This window comes from Crocodylus porosus, unplaced genomic scaffold (genome assembly GCF_001723895.1).
Source record: "Crocodylus porosus isolate Cpor-Errol unplaced genomic scaffold, CroPor_comp1, whole genome shotgun sequence".
Classification (NCBI taxonomy): domain Eukaryota; kingdom Metazoa; phylum Chordata; order Crocodylia; family Crocodylidae; genus Crocodylus; species Crocodylus porosus.
The window spans coordinates 40731518-40749088 of NW_017728951.1; the positions used below are offsets into that span (position 1 = coordinate 40731518).

Sequence of the window (17571 nt, forward strand, 5' to 3'; positions counted from 1 at the left end):
ACATCGACCTGTCCACCACCACCCTCTGGGTGCGCCCCTGGAGCCAGTTTGCCACCCATGTGACCGTGCATTCGTCAATGCCACAGTCCCTCAGCTTGCCCACGAGAATTGGGTGGGACACTGTGTGTCGAAGGCTGGAGACATTGATTATCAGTAGCAGAGCAGAAGCCTAAGGGCATCAGTGGTCCAGTTAGCCATCAGCTGGCTGAACAGAGAAAACCATTTATATTGTTCCCTTTTTTATTAGGAATTCAACTAGGAAAAACTGGAGAGAAATTATGCTCGAGAACACCAGGGTGTGCTGGGCAATAACTTGAGACGTCAAGTGCTTCATAAGAGCTCTTTCATCAGCTGTATTCCAAAAAAAAAAGTATTATTATTATTATAATAGCCAGAGGCATTGAGATAAAAGTCATGCTAGTGCTTGACACTGTACAAAATACATGAAAATGGTCCCTCCAGTCTCAGGACAAGTGACATCTAAAGAGGTGTAGTTGAGAAGGGGTATGAGAAGCTAAGCAATTTTGATATTATGTGTTTGCAATTTTTGTTGTTGTTGGTAATGCAAAGCAGCTGAATTTGGAATGAAGAACCGTGCAAGACACCAACTGAAGAGTACACATAATGTTCCTACAAATGTGTAATAGCTCCAAACTTTGATAGGGGCTCCACCTGGTCACTTACAGGTTCAAGAGTGGAAATTTTTTGGTATAGGTGTATTTGAAGATGTCATGGTCTCAATATCAGGATGTGGCAAGTGCAGTTACTAGTTCTAGAAATAAATACAGCATGTTATCTGAAGATCTCCCCAATGGGATACAGTAGTTATTAACCACAAATGTATAGCTAAAAATGCAACTGTTTCAGAACTTTGTAGCATCTGAGCTGCCATTGGACTGGAGATTATTTCACCATTTCTCACCCTCTGCCACTGCTAGATCCACTGGCATGGGGCAGGGATGCAGGTGGGATTTTGTGGATCAGCTGCTCTGAAGTAACTACTCCAAGTCTGGAACCTGGCTGAGTGTCCTGACAAAGATGAATTAGCAGACTGCCAGTGGTGAAAGCAACCAACAAGGAAAAGTAATTGCAATACATTCACAGTTTATATTATTCAAAGTGTATACATGCACAGGAATCATCCTAAAGGATCCAGCTATGCTAGAAATCCAACCTAGACATTCCCAGTATCTACTACATTTTTTGCAATGGTATTCAAACTTTGGTCTTAGTTAACTTAAAAACATGGCAAAACCATTTTTACACTATTCATAGATTTCATAGACATTAGGGCTGGAAGGGACCTCGGGAGATCATCGAGTCCAGCCCCCTGCCCAAAGGGGAGAAAGGGGTCATGTTGCTAATGCATGTTGGACCACAATGAAGTATATTCTGCAAATGTATTCTACAATTACCAGTAAAGGGTTCCTTGGAAAGTCATCCTGCCACTTGCCACAAGTGATGGCAAGTCTCTTGGCCCCTCCAGCTGTAGGGGGTAGTATCAGGTAGGGAGGAGCCCTCACATCTTAATTTCCAGGAAAGGGCAAAATACTTCTCTTTCCTTTCCTCTGTCCTGGTATAGTGACAATCCTATTTCTCCTCTTAAAAGGAAGGTGAAGAACCTCTGGACAGGAGTAATTTGCACTTGTTTAGTAAACAAGTACTAAATTCAAAGGAGATTTAACAGAGTGAACCCTCTTAGGTTTTGTCTGTACTTACCCTAGGGCTGTGCAACTTCCAAGTGACCAGGGACCATTTTGAGTGGCCACATGCCATGCAGGCTGCATGCCCCTCCAGGCCATGTGTACCCCCCTCCCACCTTCTGCACCATGGCATGCTGTTTGGGGTTTCCAATTCCTCCCCAAACCTCTCCAGCTGTGGGCTCCCTCAGGGTGGGGACAGGCAGCAGGAGGGAGGCAGGCTGGAGACACTAGTAGCAGCAGCAGGAATGCAGTGAAGGCAGTAACACTAGGACCGGGACTTGCAAGCCACAGCTTAACCCCTAGGACTGGATGTGGCCTGCAGGCAGCTAGTTGAACAGCCCTGACTTGCCTCACTCCATTACTAGACTGCCTGGCAGCAGCCAGCATTGTCAGATGCTTCTGGTGGCTCTGCATGGCTCCACGAGGGTGGAGAGGTGTTACCAGAGCTCAAACTATACCTGCAGAAGGGAATATAGCAGCTCAAAAAGTGCGTGCAAACTTCTACATATGCCCTCTGTTGGCTTCCAAATAGGGGAGGGGACCCTGCCAGCACAACAGTGGGTTCTGCCACTACCAAGGAGCTCTGGGCCCAGATACGCAGAGTTTTATTCAAAGAACTGAATTAAACCCTGCAGCAGGAGGGAAAGTTATTGTCTACAGTACACTAGGATTTTCTGCAAGGGTACATCTACACTGCTGTGACTGAAGTGCCAAATAGACATACCTAAACTAGTTTTAAAACCAGCTTGGTTACCAGTAGCAGAGTAGCCACAGCAACACAGATCTCAGTATGGGCTGCAAGACTCATATAAGCTGGGAGAATACTCAAATGAAGGGGGCAGGGCAGTGGTTAGGCTCCATGCTGCCAGATTAGACTGACATGACATTTCATTCAGGTAGTTCAAAGGCAATTCTGGTGACTGTAGGATAGATCTACCTAACGTTTCTTACCATATTATGGTTTGTGCAGATCCAGCAGTGGTGACAATCATGTGCACATCCATAAGATCGGGAGGTCTAGGTGAAATGGCGATTAAGATATGGGGGCCTTGTCTACCCTTCTGTCACTACTGATAGAGTACCACAGAATATAATAGTGGGCATTATAAAAAAAGTTAATAAAGCTTTGTATTATATTATATAAACCAAACAGGTTGATGTTGACCAGTCCTGGGGAGGAAATGTTATCATTCACTTCATGAGAGAAGCCATAATTGGAGACCATAGTAATATGTGCTGCACAGAAGCAAGGAATGTCTAGACCAGTTGTTCCCAAACTGACAGACTGTGCACCACCAATTTAAAACAATACAACCTTAAGTACTACCAGCAAATTTCTGTCATATCAAGTAATTATAATAAATCTGTTAACATGTACCGCTGACAGGTTGTATGCATACCACTGGTGGTACCCGTACCAGATTGGGAACTACTGGTATAGACTATAGTGTAACCAATGTGCTTATAACGCTCACCTGGGGCACTGCCCCAGCTTTAGCTGGTGGACACAAATGTCTGCTGTTTAATTTCGGCCAAACCTCAAGTACGCATGTCCAGGAATTTTCCATTGAGAATTTATAAATACCTTATCGGGTTCATACAAGTTATCAATTAATGATAACTTTTCTCCTCAAGAGAGCTTTCAATCTAAGCAGAACAAATAGAGGGTGGGAAGGGAAGCAAAAAGACATAGGACTTGCCCTAAACCAGACAAAAAGTCCATCCCAGCATTAGGAATTACCCAGGTCTTCCAAAGCCCAGGCCAACAGTACTGGTCTACAACTACCATAAAATTGTCTCAGAAAGAATACACTGTGTCTTCTGAATGTCAGTATCTAGTCATTTCTGGAAGTGGCAGAGCTGTATACATATAAGGTTTTGCAAAGGATGACGTGTGATCACAAGGCATCTACTGGATTTCATCAGACCTGCTTTAAGACGAGATTTGATCCCAGAAAGTTCCATTTTCACCATGTCCCCCGATTTAGAGAAGATAAATGGCATTCAACTTTTTGCACTGTTTAAATGTTATTTTATTAAATACCGTCAGTTCAAGGTTTCATTGTAACAAAGCTATGAAGGTTCTACCAACATTCAGACCAAACAAACAAACACTAGCTAACTTTGTTTTAATTTCTATATCATGCAAAAATTCTGCATCAAACACCTTCCATTTCCTGTTTAAAACATGATATTTATAATATATATTATATAGATACTTATATTAGCCCCATAAGAGAACATTAAGAATGCTAAAGGTGTACAGCTGTGTCTGATAATGGCCATAACAAGCTAAGGTTCTCATTAACTTCAAAGAAAAAACAGTTAGTCTTCAAGACTGTGCAAAACCAAAAAACCCAACAATTTAACATTTACTTTGAAAGATGCAGTTACTAAATACAGAGGGTTTTTAATCATTAATAATCATCAGGTAAAGAGACAAGGAAAGATCAGACCTAAAGAAGGCATGCATAACTTCTTGTATGTTTCTTTTTAAAACTGCATAATTGTAGTCTCCTGTTTGCTTTCTGTCTCGCTTTAAAAAAATCTGAATAAAATAACAAAGCCTTTCCTTTCCACCTCACTCACTATCTTAGTGCCATCTTACAAACGTTCCAAAAATTATAAAATCTAGTGTTTGCCTCCTCTTGTTTCAGTCCTCACTTTGCCTATGCATGCACTTAGGGTGCTGGAGGAAGGAAGAAAACTATTTGTTCAGACAAGCTTTGGGAAGCATCATGAATCAGCTGCTCTAATCATGGAGTGGGATTGACTTAATTGTCTCCTAAATGAGAGTGGAGAAATTTCCACTGCAAGGATTTAACTCCATTCTGTTCTACAGCTTCCGTTTTCTTCCCCTCTATTCTGCTCAACAATGGTCACTTTATAACTTAGCTTTCCCTTTTCTCCAGACCCATTAAAATGTTTCCTCCCTTTTAATATACTATGTATTCAGTCTCTCTGGAATGCAGGGATAACCTACTGGAAAGCCCTGTGACCACAGTTTGTGATTCGGAGTTGCGAATAAGTCTGTACCTGTATTCCCTCCAATTTACCAAAAGAAGCAAAGCAACTGCCTCTCTCTTGGTCAGGACACAAGTCACGATGTGTCCAAGCACTAAAAAGGTTTACTAGAAAGGCCCTTTTCATTCCTGGGGTCAGGATTTATTCATAAGTCAAGAAAAAGAAACAGAAAAAGAAAAGATTCAACATTTCCCACCTACCAAATAAAGGAAACGGATTCCCGCCCCACAAAGACAGGGAACAGAAAGATGAATTGGCCCAAAGGACAATCAGATCACAGTCAGCAACTCCCTTTTCCCTCGATTTCATGAGTTATCCTCTATAATAAAGAGAGAAAATGCCAGGAGGTGGCCTGGAGCCTGGCTGCGGTACATTGCAGTTCTGATCTGAAAGTTTTCCAAGTTACAACATCGCCATAAAAATAGGAAAAGTATCCAAATGAACACCAAGAAACAGGATGCCTACAAACATTAGAGGAGTTATTGGTGGGGGAGAAGCAACAGCTGCTGACTCCCTCTGCTACTTTATTTGGAGAACAAACAACTCAAACTGGAAGGCAGTGAGCCCCCTAATTCTATGGGTGCATATATTTCAGTATAAAAACACACACTAAATTATGCATCATATAGGAGTGTATGCAAGTCTTCACGAAAGAACGTAACACTAGGTTTTTCTCATCTGCTTCTTAAGGAACATATATATTCTGTAGCACTGCGGATCCCAGCTATGTTACTAGAAAGAAAAAAAATAAAAGAAAATCCCATATATGTACCCTCTTCCTTTAAAAATCTTTGCTCTTAATACTTTTCATCGTCATTGTTGTTGTTTTGTTTTTGTTTTTTTTTGTTTTTTTTTTTATTAAACTGGCTTCAAATATCCATGTTCGGCCAGGTAGCGGCTGTCTCTAAAACCAGTATCATCTGAAGAGCAAGCTCCTATTTTACTTATTTATTTTAATTTAAACCATTGTTATTTTCCCTACTTTCATCCTTAGCTGGGAATAAACATCCCATTTTGTTTTTAAAGAGTCTTTTTGTGGGATCCAGCAGCTGAGCAACCAGCTTTCTGCAGCATTCTCACCAAGCGGAAGATTTAAGAAGAAACTCAGGCTGAAGTCAGTCCACTGGGCAGCAGGAAGGAGAGACGTCTCTTTCCTCCACTTTGTCTCCCTGTTTTTCACACCAGCTCCTCCGGGACCTCCTCACCACTTCTCACTGATTAAAGTTACAGCACAGCCTAAATACCATGTCAGCTTCCACCTTGACTTTGCAGAGCAGAGTTCAGAAATCTGCTGCCCAAGGTGCCTTCTCCTTTCTCTCTCTCTCTCTCTCTCTCTATCCCCCCACCTCTCTCCATTGCTTTTCCTTCTCCCCTCTTGGTTTCTGAAAGATGCTCCAACTGCTGCCACGTCATCAGCCCTGGGGGAGGGGGGCATCAAATAATCTGTCATTTATTTAGCATTATTCCTGTTTTGTGTTATTTTATACAAACAACATGTCTCTTAAATTTAAAAAACACCTTCGTACAGCAGAAACAGACACGATGGATCCATGGAAAACAACAGAAAGACGGCAGCGCCCGGAGCATCAGATGCATGCAGGGTTTCGTGCATTTGGCTGCTGCCTGTTTGTAATTTGTTACTTTTTTTTTTAACGTCAAAACGGACACGACCGTTGCTGTTACTCAGGCACTCCAGAGCTGCTTGCTAAGAAGATATTGCCCTCCCGCTGAGTATCTCCAAAAGCTGCTGCAGCCAGGAAAAAGGTAGTGTCCACCCAGAAAGGCGAAGAGAGAATGAGGTGGAGGATGGAAGGGAAATAAAAGTCAAAAGTTAACTGAGGAATTTATACAAAACAATTTTCCCCATAGGCTCATGAAAACAGGCAAAAAACTATGCAGCATGATAGTCCAGGAGAGCGAACCCAGGAGCACAAGAGAAATAAACCATTCCCCCCACCCCACACAAATGCAAAATAAACCTGGGCTGGGCAGGGGAACAGTAAGAGGCAAAAATACACCTGGCCCTCCCCATTGTGCTCCAGGTTGGGAGGATGAATCCCAGTGGTAAAGCAAAATGACATACTGCTGAGCTTTGAGGTTGGCAGAGGGAATCCTAATTAACCCTCATCACTTGCTGCAAGATGAATCTCAGCACTACAGTGAGATGGGAGGTTTAGAAGGTTAAATCAAAAGAACTGACAGACTAGGTAAGACCCAAGGTCCACCTAGGCTAGTATCCTGCCTCCAACTGTGCCCAGTCCCAGGCACTTCAGAAGACGCTGCTGGAAAATCCCAAGTGGGTGGTTATGGGGCGACTGGCCGCAAAGGAACACTTTCTTCCTCACCCCCAGCTAAAGTCCAGCTCCTACTGGGGTTAGGAAGACTTCACACACATTTCCATTTTAATTGGCTTTTAAAATTCTTTCTAATGTAACTCCAGACAGTTGCATTATCTGTACCTGCCTCATTTTTTCCCCCAAGTCCCACCAAGCTCTTGGCCTCCGTGGTGTCTTCTTGCAATTATTATTACAGGTTAATTGTGTATTTTATCATTTTGCTGTTCTTTAATTCCATCACTGACCTCATCAGCCTTACACTGAGAGACTAACTAGGATTTCTTATTTCCATTCTCTCCACTAGTCTTCAGTTTGCTTCTCCTTTCTTACTCCTCACCAACAGGCAATCTCTTCTCGTGTGCCCAGCCATCCCTATTCCTTATCCTCTTAGTTCTTCTGTGTCTTTTATAAGGTAAGCTGGTCAGAACTGAACTCTGAATTCCAGGTGAGGGCTTCCAACTGATTTATATCACTGCACTGCAATATTTTTAGTATCTTCTCCCATCCCCCTTCTTCTCCGGCCTAAGACTTCATTGCATTCACTGCATCACTCCAGAACAAGCAGATGTTTTTAGGAAGTTGTCCCTACTGATACCCAGGCTTTGTTCTCAGGGGTTACACTTTGTTTGGAATCCACAGAAAAGTGTTGGGTCTAGGGTGGAGGTTGCCCTTATGGTGAAAACTGATGGAAATAAATCATTCCACTTCCCTGCAAAGCCCTTATCCTCTTTGTTGCTTCCACTAAAATCCAGTGGACCCACAAATGTTCACAAAGGTTCTTGCCTTAACATTAATTATTGCTTTTGTATCTTTGGCTCTTTCCTCTTCAAAATCTATGTTGGCCATCCCAATATCCGTGATACAAATTTTGGATATAGTTTATGCCCCTTTCTACTGCCTTTGGTAGGGTCAAATCCCTCTAAAACACACAAGAGGGAAACCTATGTTTGACTTAATCCTAAGCAACACACTAAGTTTAACTAGGTCAGCATCCCCAGGAAAAAATAACCCTTGCCTATTGACACCAAAAATATTGATTTTTTTTTTCTAAATAGGAGGAGCTAGTAAAAAATATCCTACTATTTAGAAATGTAGATCCTAAGACTCAGCACGAGAGCTATAAAAGACCAGAAGCCTGCATAGTCCAAAGAGAATGTGGGAAGGCAAGAAACCGGCCAGTGTGGCTAGATAACATGCTGCATAAGGCTATCTGGGCCAAATGGTTTCAGAACCAAGAAATGATTATTTCAAGGTGTTGATCTTTATAGTCAAACCTCGCCTCCCTGTGATGCTCGACTAACTTACAGGTGGGTATTTTAAAGTCCTTCAATATTCCTGTTTCTCCATATTTGTTTTCCTATGATCTCTCTCAACATTGTGCACTGGCTATCCTTTTGCTGATCAGAAGGCTGATAGTAAAACTTAAACCAGTCCATCTATATTCTGCAACTTGGGTTTGTGCCTTGCAGATTACATTTTGTGGTCTCTTGTTTTTGAAATTCTCTCATAAAAATTCTAGGCAATCATTAAAATCTAAAGCAACTTCCTCTCTCTTTGACAGATTCTGATGATATCTGCATTCATAGCCAACTGCTAAAATATCATACAGGATCTGAGCATTTCATCATGTTGCATCAAGCACCCCCTGCTGTCAGGTATTCTCATTCACACATTTGTGGTTTTATGCCTCTCTGAGTTATACAGGCATTTGGAGTTTGCACTGGAGGCTGGACCTTCTCAATCTGACATCCTAGAAGATCCCTAAAATTTGCTTTGGGGGTCACCACTGCCCTTACCTAGTTCAGTCTGAAATGTATTCTTGTGTTTTAGCAGATTTCTTTGCCTTTGTGTTACTGACATTGCTAGTATATGCCTGTCTCTGACCTAGTTTGTACTCAGCATGTGCCATCTTTTTCCCAGCTATTCAGACTCCAGTTTTGTGGTAGTCTGGCATTCCAGACTTTTAGTTATAGCATGACCAGACAGAAAAAGATGAAGACCCTCCCAGTACTCAAGGACCTGGGGAGGTAAAACCCAGCACACTACAAGGTGCATCCATTTCATCCATGCCTTCACCAGTTTATCTGGTCTATAGCCTCAGGTTAGTGCCCCAAGGTTATTGTGGCTTGGAGGCAGATACAACTGTCTCCATCTGCAGGTACGAGCTTTCTCAGTGTAGCACCATGAAATCCCCTGCATGGTGCCAGACTTGCAGAGGTCATGACTCCAGTTTGTCAGCAATGCTCAGTGATTTTACCATGTCCTTATAATGTCTGCTCAGGGAAATGAATACCACAGGGAGAAGGGAGGATTTAAGTGCTCTGCATTGCTGGGTCAAGGGAAACATTTCCCTATCTTAACTACTTTTTAGGCAGCTCCACACTTTGTCTGTGGCTAACTAGAGAATGGTCACTAATCTAAAAGGCCACTGAACATTCTGGGCCACTGCTGACAGCAAAGTCAGCTACATCCATGAAATTCAACCCTCCTTAGTGGACCATACCTGTGTTTGATCCTCACTGGAGCGGTGCTGCAGGGGCCCCAGAGCAGTGATAGTGGACGTTCAGCCACTTGCCATCACGACGGTGCCAGACACGAGTCTCTTCAGACTGCGTGGTGCGGGGCCGGCCCTGACCGTCGATGTACTGCGTCAGGCGGATATAGGCAATGCAAGCTGCATCTTCACCAATGACGTGGACATGAGGGTTCAGGATGGTCGTGTGGATTGGCTTGCTGTTCTTTGACAATACTGGCAGAACATAAAAATCTATCAGTTTCAATTCCCCATCGAAAGAAAGTCTTCACCTCAGCATCAAATCTGCTGCTTCCAAATGTATCCTAGGATAGAGCAACTCCTTCTCTTAAAAGCTCTCAGAAAAAAACAAATCATTTCCTTCCCAGCCACCTCCCCTACCCCATGGGAACTTAGCCTCTTTATCCTCAAAGCTTCCTCATCCATCAGCTACTGCTGTCTCCAACTACAGGAGAGTTCTTTTCATTATAAAAATGTTACTAAAATACAGTCATGAAACAGGCCCTTTCCAAAGACTGGCAGGCCTCAAGTCATTCAACAGTAAGAAAGCTACGAAGGGTAGTCTTCTCTTTTGCGAGCACAGGAATGGTTATGTTAAGCAGTGGGGTCTTGACTGCCCCCCTCCCCCAACCCAACTGAATGCAGCAGCTTAGGATAGCCTTTTGCCTCATTCTGGAGACTGCCAGATAGAGGAGGCTGCAGAAGACTTCAGTGAAGTTTAGAAGACCAAGAGGCCTAAAGAGTTCTTTAGAAAGCATTTACCCAGATTCCCTTCTCAACCACTCTGACAAAGGAGCACCTAGACCCAATCATTAAAGGGTTTGCTAGAGGTTGGAGATCCCTTAAACTGTAGAAATTCCAGTGAGTTGCACAAAACAGAAAATCATGTCCTTGTTTGCATGACAGGGAAAAACCCTCCTCTCTTCAAATGACCGTGCAGGCTGTTTCTACCAAATAATTAGATTCTCATACCACTTCCATACAGACAGGAAATCCAGCATCTTAGTCTGAACTATTGGTTCTCCCTCCATCTGATGTTTGCAAGATTAGTTATGTTATTCCCATGGTAAAAGAAAAATGGTGGGGAAAAAAGGGAAATCACCTCTGACAAGGCAAGAAGGTTTTTGCAATGAAAACACATTGGCTCTTAACAATCCATCACAATCCATGAATAACAAAAGCCTGGTGGCCTAGGAAAATTGCAGCAATTTCCTCAAGAAAGAGGGGCACATGGAGGAGGGCATGGAGGAGACTGTTTGCAATGGCAGAATCAATCCACTCACAGTTCTCAAAGTAAAACTTGTGGAAGTCCATCCCCTCAACTAGGTTTCCCAGGGCTTCAGGTTCAAACGAGGTCAGGCCAGGGTCACATATTTTCCTGCAGGAAAAAAGGAATATTCCTTCTTCTTATTGAACTAAATATGTCACCTTGTCTCAAATGAGCCCCAAGCTCCAGGAGCTCTTATAAACCAGTAAAGACCTAGACATGCTGTTATGTGGCTAGTACTATGTCTTTTCCCAGATACTGCCCAAGCCTGGAATTGTTACTCACTATGAAGATACAGGGCTGGCAGTAACTGGTACATTTTTTTTCTGTTTTGTGTTTCAGCCAAGTTAAGTCAAGCTTTGCATGTCACATCAAGGCTGTTCCTTCACTCTCCCTCCCTCTATGCCCTACTACTGACTCCTCCCCACCTCTGTAAGAGACCACCAAGTATACTCCTTTTGGCCAACCTTTCTGCTGCTATTACTCTTGAACCAGGTGCCCATTAAAGAGCTCTACCATACTGAACCACCCAAACTAGTTGGAGACTAAAGCTTAATTCTTGCCATGGAGCTGTAAACCTGCTTGACTTGCTTAGGGCAGGAGGCCATTATGCTACTTGCATACCAACTGACACATAAAAAACAACTTTCAGAACTAGTATGTTCTGACTGACCATACTTACGTATAGGCCTCAAAGTCTCCATTGTTGATGGCTTCTATTAGCTGCTCTGTTATCTTAATGATCTCTTGTTTACGCACTGTGGACAAGAACAGAAAGCAATTTAACTGCATCAACTCTGAATGGCTGGATGTGGCAATCAAGTGCATCCTACTGGACAACCTGCAGGACACCACTAGCCTTGATCCCAGCATTCAAGACATGGGCAGTAAAGACAGCCATCCATATAAAGGTATGGGGTCAATAGTATGAAAGGGAAATGGTGATCCTAGGAAGCAGGGAAAAGGGGAATAGACTCAAGCATTTTTCTTCTCCAAGAAAGGCCTGTCCTAGGGACCATGGTAGCTTCTTAAAATAGATGACAGCTCTAGCTGTTTCCAGGTACTATAAGAAAGGGACCCTGAGAGAGTGTTCTGTGTATGTGGCAACTTGAAAAAGAAATCTTAAAATTTGAACCTGTATCTGCTGTAGAAAGGGAATAACTATATCGCTACAAAGAATCAACAAAAAATCCCCCAGCCACCTACTTACTACCATTACCAATAATTACCCACCATATTTTGAGAGCACTGCAAACAAAATATTTGGACATACATAGGGATGGCTTTCACAAACTAGTGAGACAACCATAGCAAGATAGCTTGCTGCACCAGCAGACCCCATTCATCTATGTTGTGAGGCTACACACTCACACCACGTTAGCTTTCTGCCACGCATACAACCCTGTAACAGGATAAAAAAGCAGTCCATCCTCAGTATGCGATTAGCACTACAATTATCTAACTCCCCTTAATGGACTTAAAGATGGACGAATGACCTGTTTGTTGTGGACCCAAATCTCATGCATCAGCACACCTAGTCTTTCTGCTACCAGGCTTCCTACACCTCAGCATCTCCCTTCAACTTGTCATCACTACCCATCCATCATGGCAAGGCTTGTGCAATGAATTGATTTTATCAGAACACTCAGCAGCAGCTTAAGTACTTAGTGTAATGAATCTTCCTTCTTATTTTTGGCTACCATACATTAATTCACATGCATCAGCTTCATCTCTGCACCAAATGTGCATACATAAACACACAGCTAAGTATACCTGAGCTCATCTATATATCTGCCTCCCCCCTCCCTTCCTCTGCCTCTAAGTGCAGCTATTGGATAAACTACCGTCACATACCTAGACTTCATATTTAAACGTACAAATAAGTAGTCTAGATATTGCTGTGCTGTTTGTAGCTGCCTCCCATATTCCATATATTTCATACTACCAGTGCCTGCCAAAGATAAGGCACAAGACAGTCATATCTCACCTGCTATAGGAGACTACCACCCCTATGTGCCTGAAATCCACCAAGGAAGTTAAGTCAGGCAGCAAGCCACAGAAACGTTTTAGTTAGTAGCATAAGCTAATCTCACTGTGCGTGCTCTGGCAGCAGAAGCACTGTATAGCATAATCTATATGTAACCATGTGCTGCATGGGTAATCAGCAGTGGATTTGGGAATGGAGCAAGGGAGGTACACCCTCTCCTTTGGCTGTGCCAAACATGCCTAGTGACCTTCAGGGCTTGCTGCCTGATCAGCGCAGGCTCCTGCCAGAGCTCTATGTAAGCAACAAATTTTGAGTTCACCAGCCCCTGCTTTTGTGTAGCTGCAGAGTTAAGGGGGTGACAGCTGCTGCCATCTGCCCTTCTTACATTCAGCAGCAAGGGAAAGGAGGTAATAAAGTAGTGGCAATACTCATCCCTGGCTCCAGGGCTGCAAGAAAGCAGAGGCTCTGGCCATACCCTATGCTGAGGGCTAACATGTGGAACAGCCAAAAAGTGGGAAGGGGTGTACAACCATGCTGCTTTGGATCCACACACGGGTAATGGACCAGGTCTCCAACTCTGTGAAAAGTATAACTGTAACATATAGAAACAGAATCCTGAGCCAAGGGAGGAGAATGGAGCAAGATTTAATTTGGCACAAGTGAAGAAACCTAAAACCATAAAAGTCTTGTGCTAGCTCATCTTAAAGTATGTCTTATGCTCCCTGCCCCCAAGCCCAATATACACAGCAGGACTGACTGCATTTCAGGCATAAAACAATGCTTTCCTCCCTGCATTTACTGTACAGGCAAAGCTATCAGAATAACATAGATCCATTCCCTTTTCTCCTACAATGGAGAATGCCCCTGGATTTCATGCAGTGAGGCACTACTGCCCATCAGTCAAGATGAAAATAAGCAGGGCCTCACCAACTTACCCTTCCAGAAGAAAGCAACAGGAAGAGTAAGCCAAGGAACAAACACAAAGCCCTTGGGAAGTCCAATTGTTGATCTCTTGAAATCCTTACCATCATACCACTGTCCCTTAGTCTCATCCTGCATGACACTGTCAGAGCACTGCTGAAAGGAAGACTCAGGAGTGTGAGCTTCTAGCACTGGCAAGGCAAGGATCTCCACAAATAGGCAACAATTAATTCTGAAGTCCTGCCCACACTACAACTTTTAACCAAATCTCTAGCTACTTAAGAGGCACGGATGGTTTTACACATGACTTGTGGCTATCTATATGTATTACAATTCAAACACTTAACAACAATGACAGCTTGAAAGCACATCATCCCTGCCAAAGACGCAGGCTGGCACTTGGCTGCTCTTATAATTGGTTCACCACATTCATCCAGTAATTGTTTGCTTACATGATTTGAGGAGGGGAAGGGGATTCTTATTCTGGAGCACATTACCCCACCTTTTGCTGGTGCAACCCCATGTACAGATGTAATTCAGAAGAGGAGACCAGATTTTCCCATAATGTACTTCCACACAGAGGAAGACAGTAGTTTGCGTGTGCACACACAAAGACAGCTTCAACAGCACAAATGCTTTGGTGACTGTGTATTAAACCATGGGACTTGTCACCAGTTACAGTGACTTTGTTTCTAGCCATTCACAAAGTCCTGGCATCAGCTGTAGCATGGAAAGTCATTCCATCTTCCTGAATTGGGAATATGAGGATGAGGAACATAAGGATGAAGAAAAGGAGGGTAACTAAATATCTAAGGTAACTAATATTAGTTGTACTACTCCACTACTACTAGCCAACTGCTAACTTACACGGTGGACTGTTAAGTACAAATGGAACTACTGGAGTTAGCAAGGGCTCCGACTGAGCACGCTCTAACTCCAATGTCTGCCCTGGGCTGTCCCAGGCAAGAAGCTTCTCTTCACAAGACTGTGTGGCTGCAAAACAAACGTAAGCATTAAAACAAAATTAAAAAAAGAACAAACCAAAAAACAAACACAAAAACAAAACAAAAAACAAAACCAAAGCAAACTGAAAATATACAACACAACACACAGCCCCAGTCCCCATTTTTACAGACACATACCCCATTAATCATCAATCTCTGTGCTGAATAGGTTGTGCCATCTCAGTTGGACGATGTGCCAAAGGGCCAAGACGGGCCCTTGGGATGCCCTGCAGAACAGGGTGGATCCCTCACTGAGACTGAAGGGTGATATCTGAGTGTGCCCAGAAGCAATCCACCCTCACCAGTCTGTGACTGATGAGTAGAGGAGAGGATGGGGTAAACAAAAGGGGGAAAAAGGAGGCCGGGGATCCAAATCACTACAAATGTGACCCAGAAAAGTGGCAAGGGAAAAAAAACATTTCCTCACTGTGGGGAATGAGGTTTCAGCAGTCCAGTGTACTAAACCAGGGGCTTGTTGGTAAGGAAAGGGTATTTGAGAATACAGTGCTGTAGGGGTAACAGCCGTTGGGAGTTAATAAGAGATCACAGCCCTTTCAGTCTAGCCAGACAGGGCCCTCTCATCCAAATCAGAACATTACCAGAGTTATATGCTTAAGGTTAGTCCCAAAAGGGAGGCTCGCACTGCTTCATCAGAGGAATTAACAGGAATGTTTGGCAAAGGGACAAAGGAATGAAGACGAGAGAAGGAAGAGGAGAAAGCAAGCCTGTTTCCTCCCACCCACTGAAATAGTCTGACTGGATGATTCAAAATATCCTGAGTGTCACTATGTTTGTTCCCCATTCTAAAAGGTGCAAATGTGAGGCTAGTAAGAGACTCAACTCAGGAAAACCATCCAGACGGGAGGAAAGGTCTGGGGAGCCCAAACGTGTCTTCTCTTGGCCACCTATTCTTACTATTTTTCTGCTGCCAGGTTACTAAGAGCTCCTTGGCCAAGCCACAGAATTTGGGAGAAAACTGGGAAGACTACTGCATAGAATACTGACAGGATATTCAGTTTTCAAACCCACTGAGATAAAGCGAGACATGCAAGGCAGAAATACAAACAGAGGAGATGCCCCTCCATAGTTTACAGCACAGAGTGGTGGAGGGGAGGTTCTTCTAGCAGCCAAAGCCTTGCTTTCATAGCACCTTTTAAAGTGGCCCTTACTACTAGTCCTAAGTACATTTTTAGCATTTTCCATCCAAAGAGCAAAAAGCTCTTAAACCAGAAAGAAGTCCACCTTACAACACCCCTCCCCTGAAAGTCAGTCAGTACCACTGTCCCCCTTTTTCAGACGGGAAAATTACACTGTGGAGAGATTAAGTGACTTGACCAAGGGACCCAACAAGTCAGTGTCACTGCAACGAATTCCATGCCTTACCCAAATGGAAGTAAAGAATTGGAATTAGCCAGGATGAGGTTCCAATTTACAGTGGGAGACAGTCTAGAGAATTTCAGTGCAAGGGAGAGGTTTTCCAGGGGGCGGAGAAAATCTTTTTTATTCTGAAGTACTAGAAATGAAAGTCAACATTCTGGATGGAAACTGGGGAAAGGAAGGTCTTGGGGTGGGAAAAATGGGGGATGGTGGAGGAAGGGGAAGGGGAAAGATGCTGTGGAGCGCTGCACCCTTGGACTTACTGGCTGAGAAACAGAGAGAAAGCTGGGACTGCATGGTCTCAGTCTGTGTTTTGCTCTCACTGTGCCTCCGTCCTTCAAGCACTGAGCTGCCGTCCCCGGTGGAGAGAGGGGGAGCTAGCATGGCAGGGAATTAAAACACAAAAAACAAACAAAACACGCAAGTTCAGTAAATAAAAAAAGGGAAAAGAAGTAGGAGAACATTAAAGAAACCACAATGCTGAGCACAAAAAACTTGCATGAGCATCCTCCAAGGCTAAGCCAAGCAGACTGCTCTACAGCACAGTCCCTCTGTGATTCATAAATGGCATGTGAGGAGCTGCTCCCTTCCAGCCCTGCTACAGTAGAAACAACAGCTCGCCAAGGCATGATTGACTATGGGCCTAACAGCTCTATACTGTTCCATGTCAGTATAGACCTCCCTAGAATATTCCTATTCAAAGAGGTGGAAAAATAAAATGATCCAGCTGGCCTCTCTTTCCCCAGAGTCTGAGAACCCTAGCACCTCTAATCCAGGCTGTATACGGCAAAGGATAGAGGAGGGACTCAATGACTCAAGGGAAAAACTTAACATTATAACCTGGCAAAAGCAACCCCTGGTAAACCAGAAAGGGAAGATCTTAGAAATAAAGGTCTAACAGTATCACTAGAGCTGGGCATAGTCAGACGGTCACTGCACAAGCTCCTTCCCTCCCATACCAATCTAGGTATCCAGAGATTAGAGGCTACATACTTCACTGTGTGCTAAAAATCATCTGAGAGACTCATTCCCTGTCTTCCCAACTGGATTCTATAATTTTGTATTCCTCACCTGGGGAAAACAGAAAGAGTATTACCTTGCAATAAAGCCAAGTTTCCTTTGAAACTGCACTTGTACAGAGTGTGTCCACTTCATGATGCTGTTCCCAGTCAGTCTTCAGAACAGTTAACAGTAGCTAACTGTACAACCAGCAGCTTGTGACACGGTACTAGAACATCATTAAGAACTGTCCCTACTGCCTGACATGACCTCAGCACCCATGTCACCAGACAAGCACTAGTGCTTTCCCAAGTGTTCAACAGAATGGGCTTTGAGTGCAGGTAAAGGGGGGGGGGGGGGGGGGGCAGGGAGCAGGGCAGGGGTACCTGTGCCTTGATGACTTCTCATAAATCAAAAAGC

General features: G+C 43.6%; 1 protein-coding gene across 1 annotated transcript in view; it reads right to left on the reverse strand.

Moving 5' to 3' along the window:
* Window positions 1-6211: 6211 nt before the first annotated feature.
* The window catches only part of CAMK2G (calcium/calmodulin dependent protein kinase II gamma), a 184688-nt gene continuing 173328 nt past the window's right edge, over window positions 6212-17571 (reverse strand). Inside the window, exons 19-24 of the mRNA XM_019555533.1 lie at window positions 16416-16529; window positions 14639-14764; window positions 11546-11621; window positions 10880-10974; window positions 9567-9812; window positions 6212-6474 (exon numbers count right to left, since the gene is read on the reverse strand). Of these exons, the coding sequence (XP_019411078.1) occupies window positions 9580-9812; window positions 10880-10974; window positions 11546-11621; window positions 14639-14764; window positions 16416-16529 (644 nt within the window). The 3' untranslated portion in view covers window positions 6212-6474; window positions 9567-9579. The remainder of the gene's footprint in view (window positions 6475-9566; window positions 9813-10879; window positions 10975-11545; window positions 11622-14638; window positions 14765-16415; window positions 16530-17571) is intronic.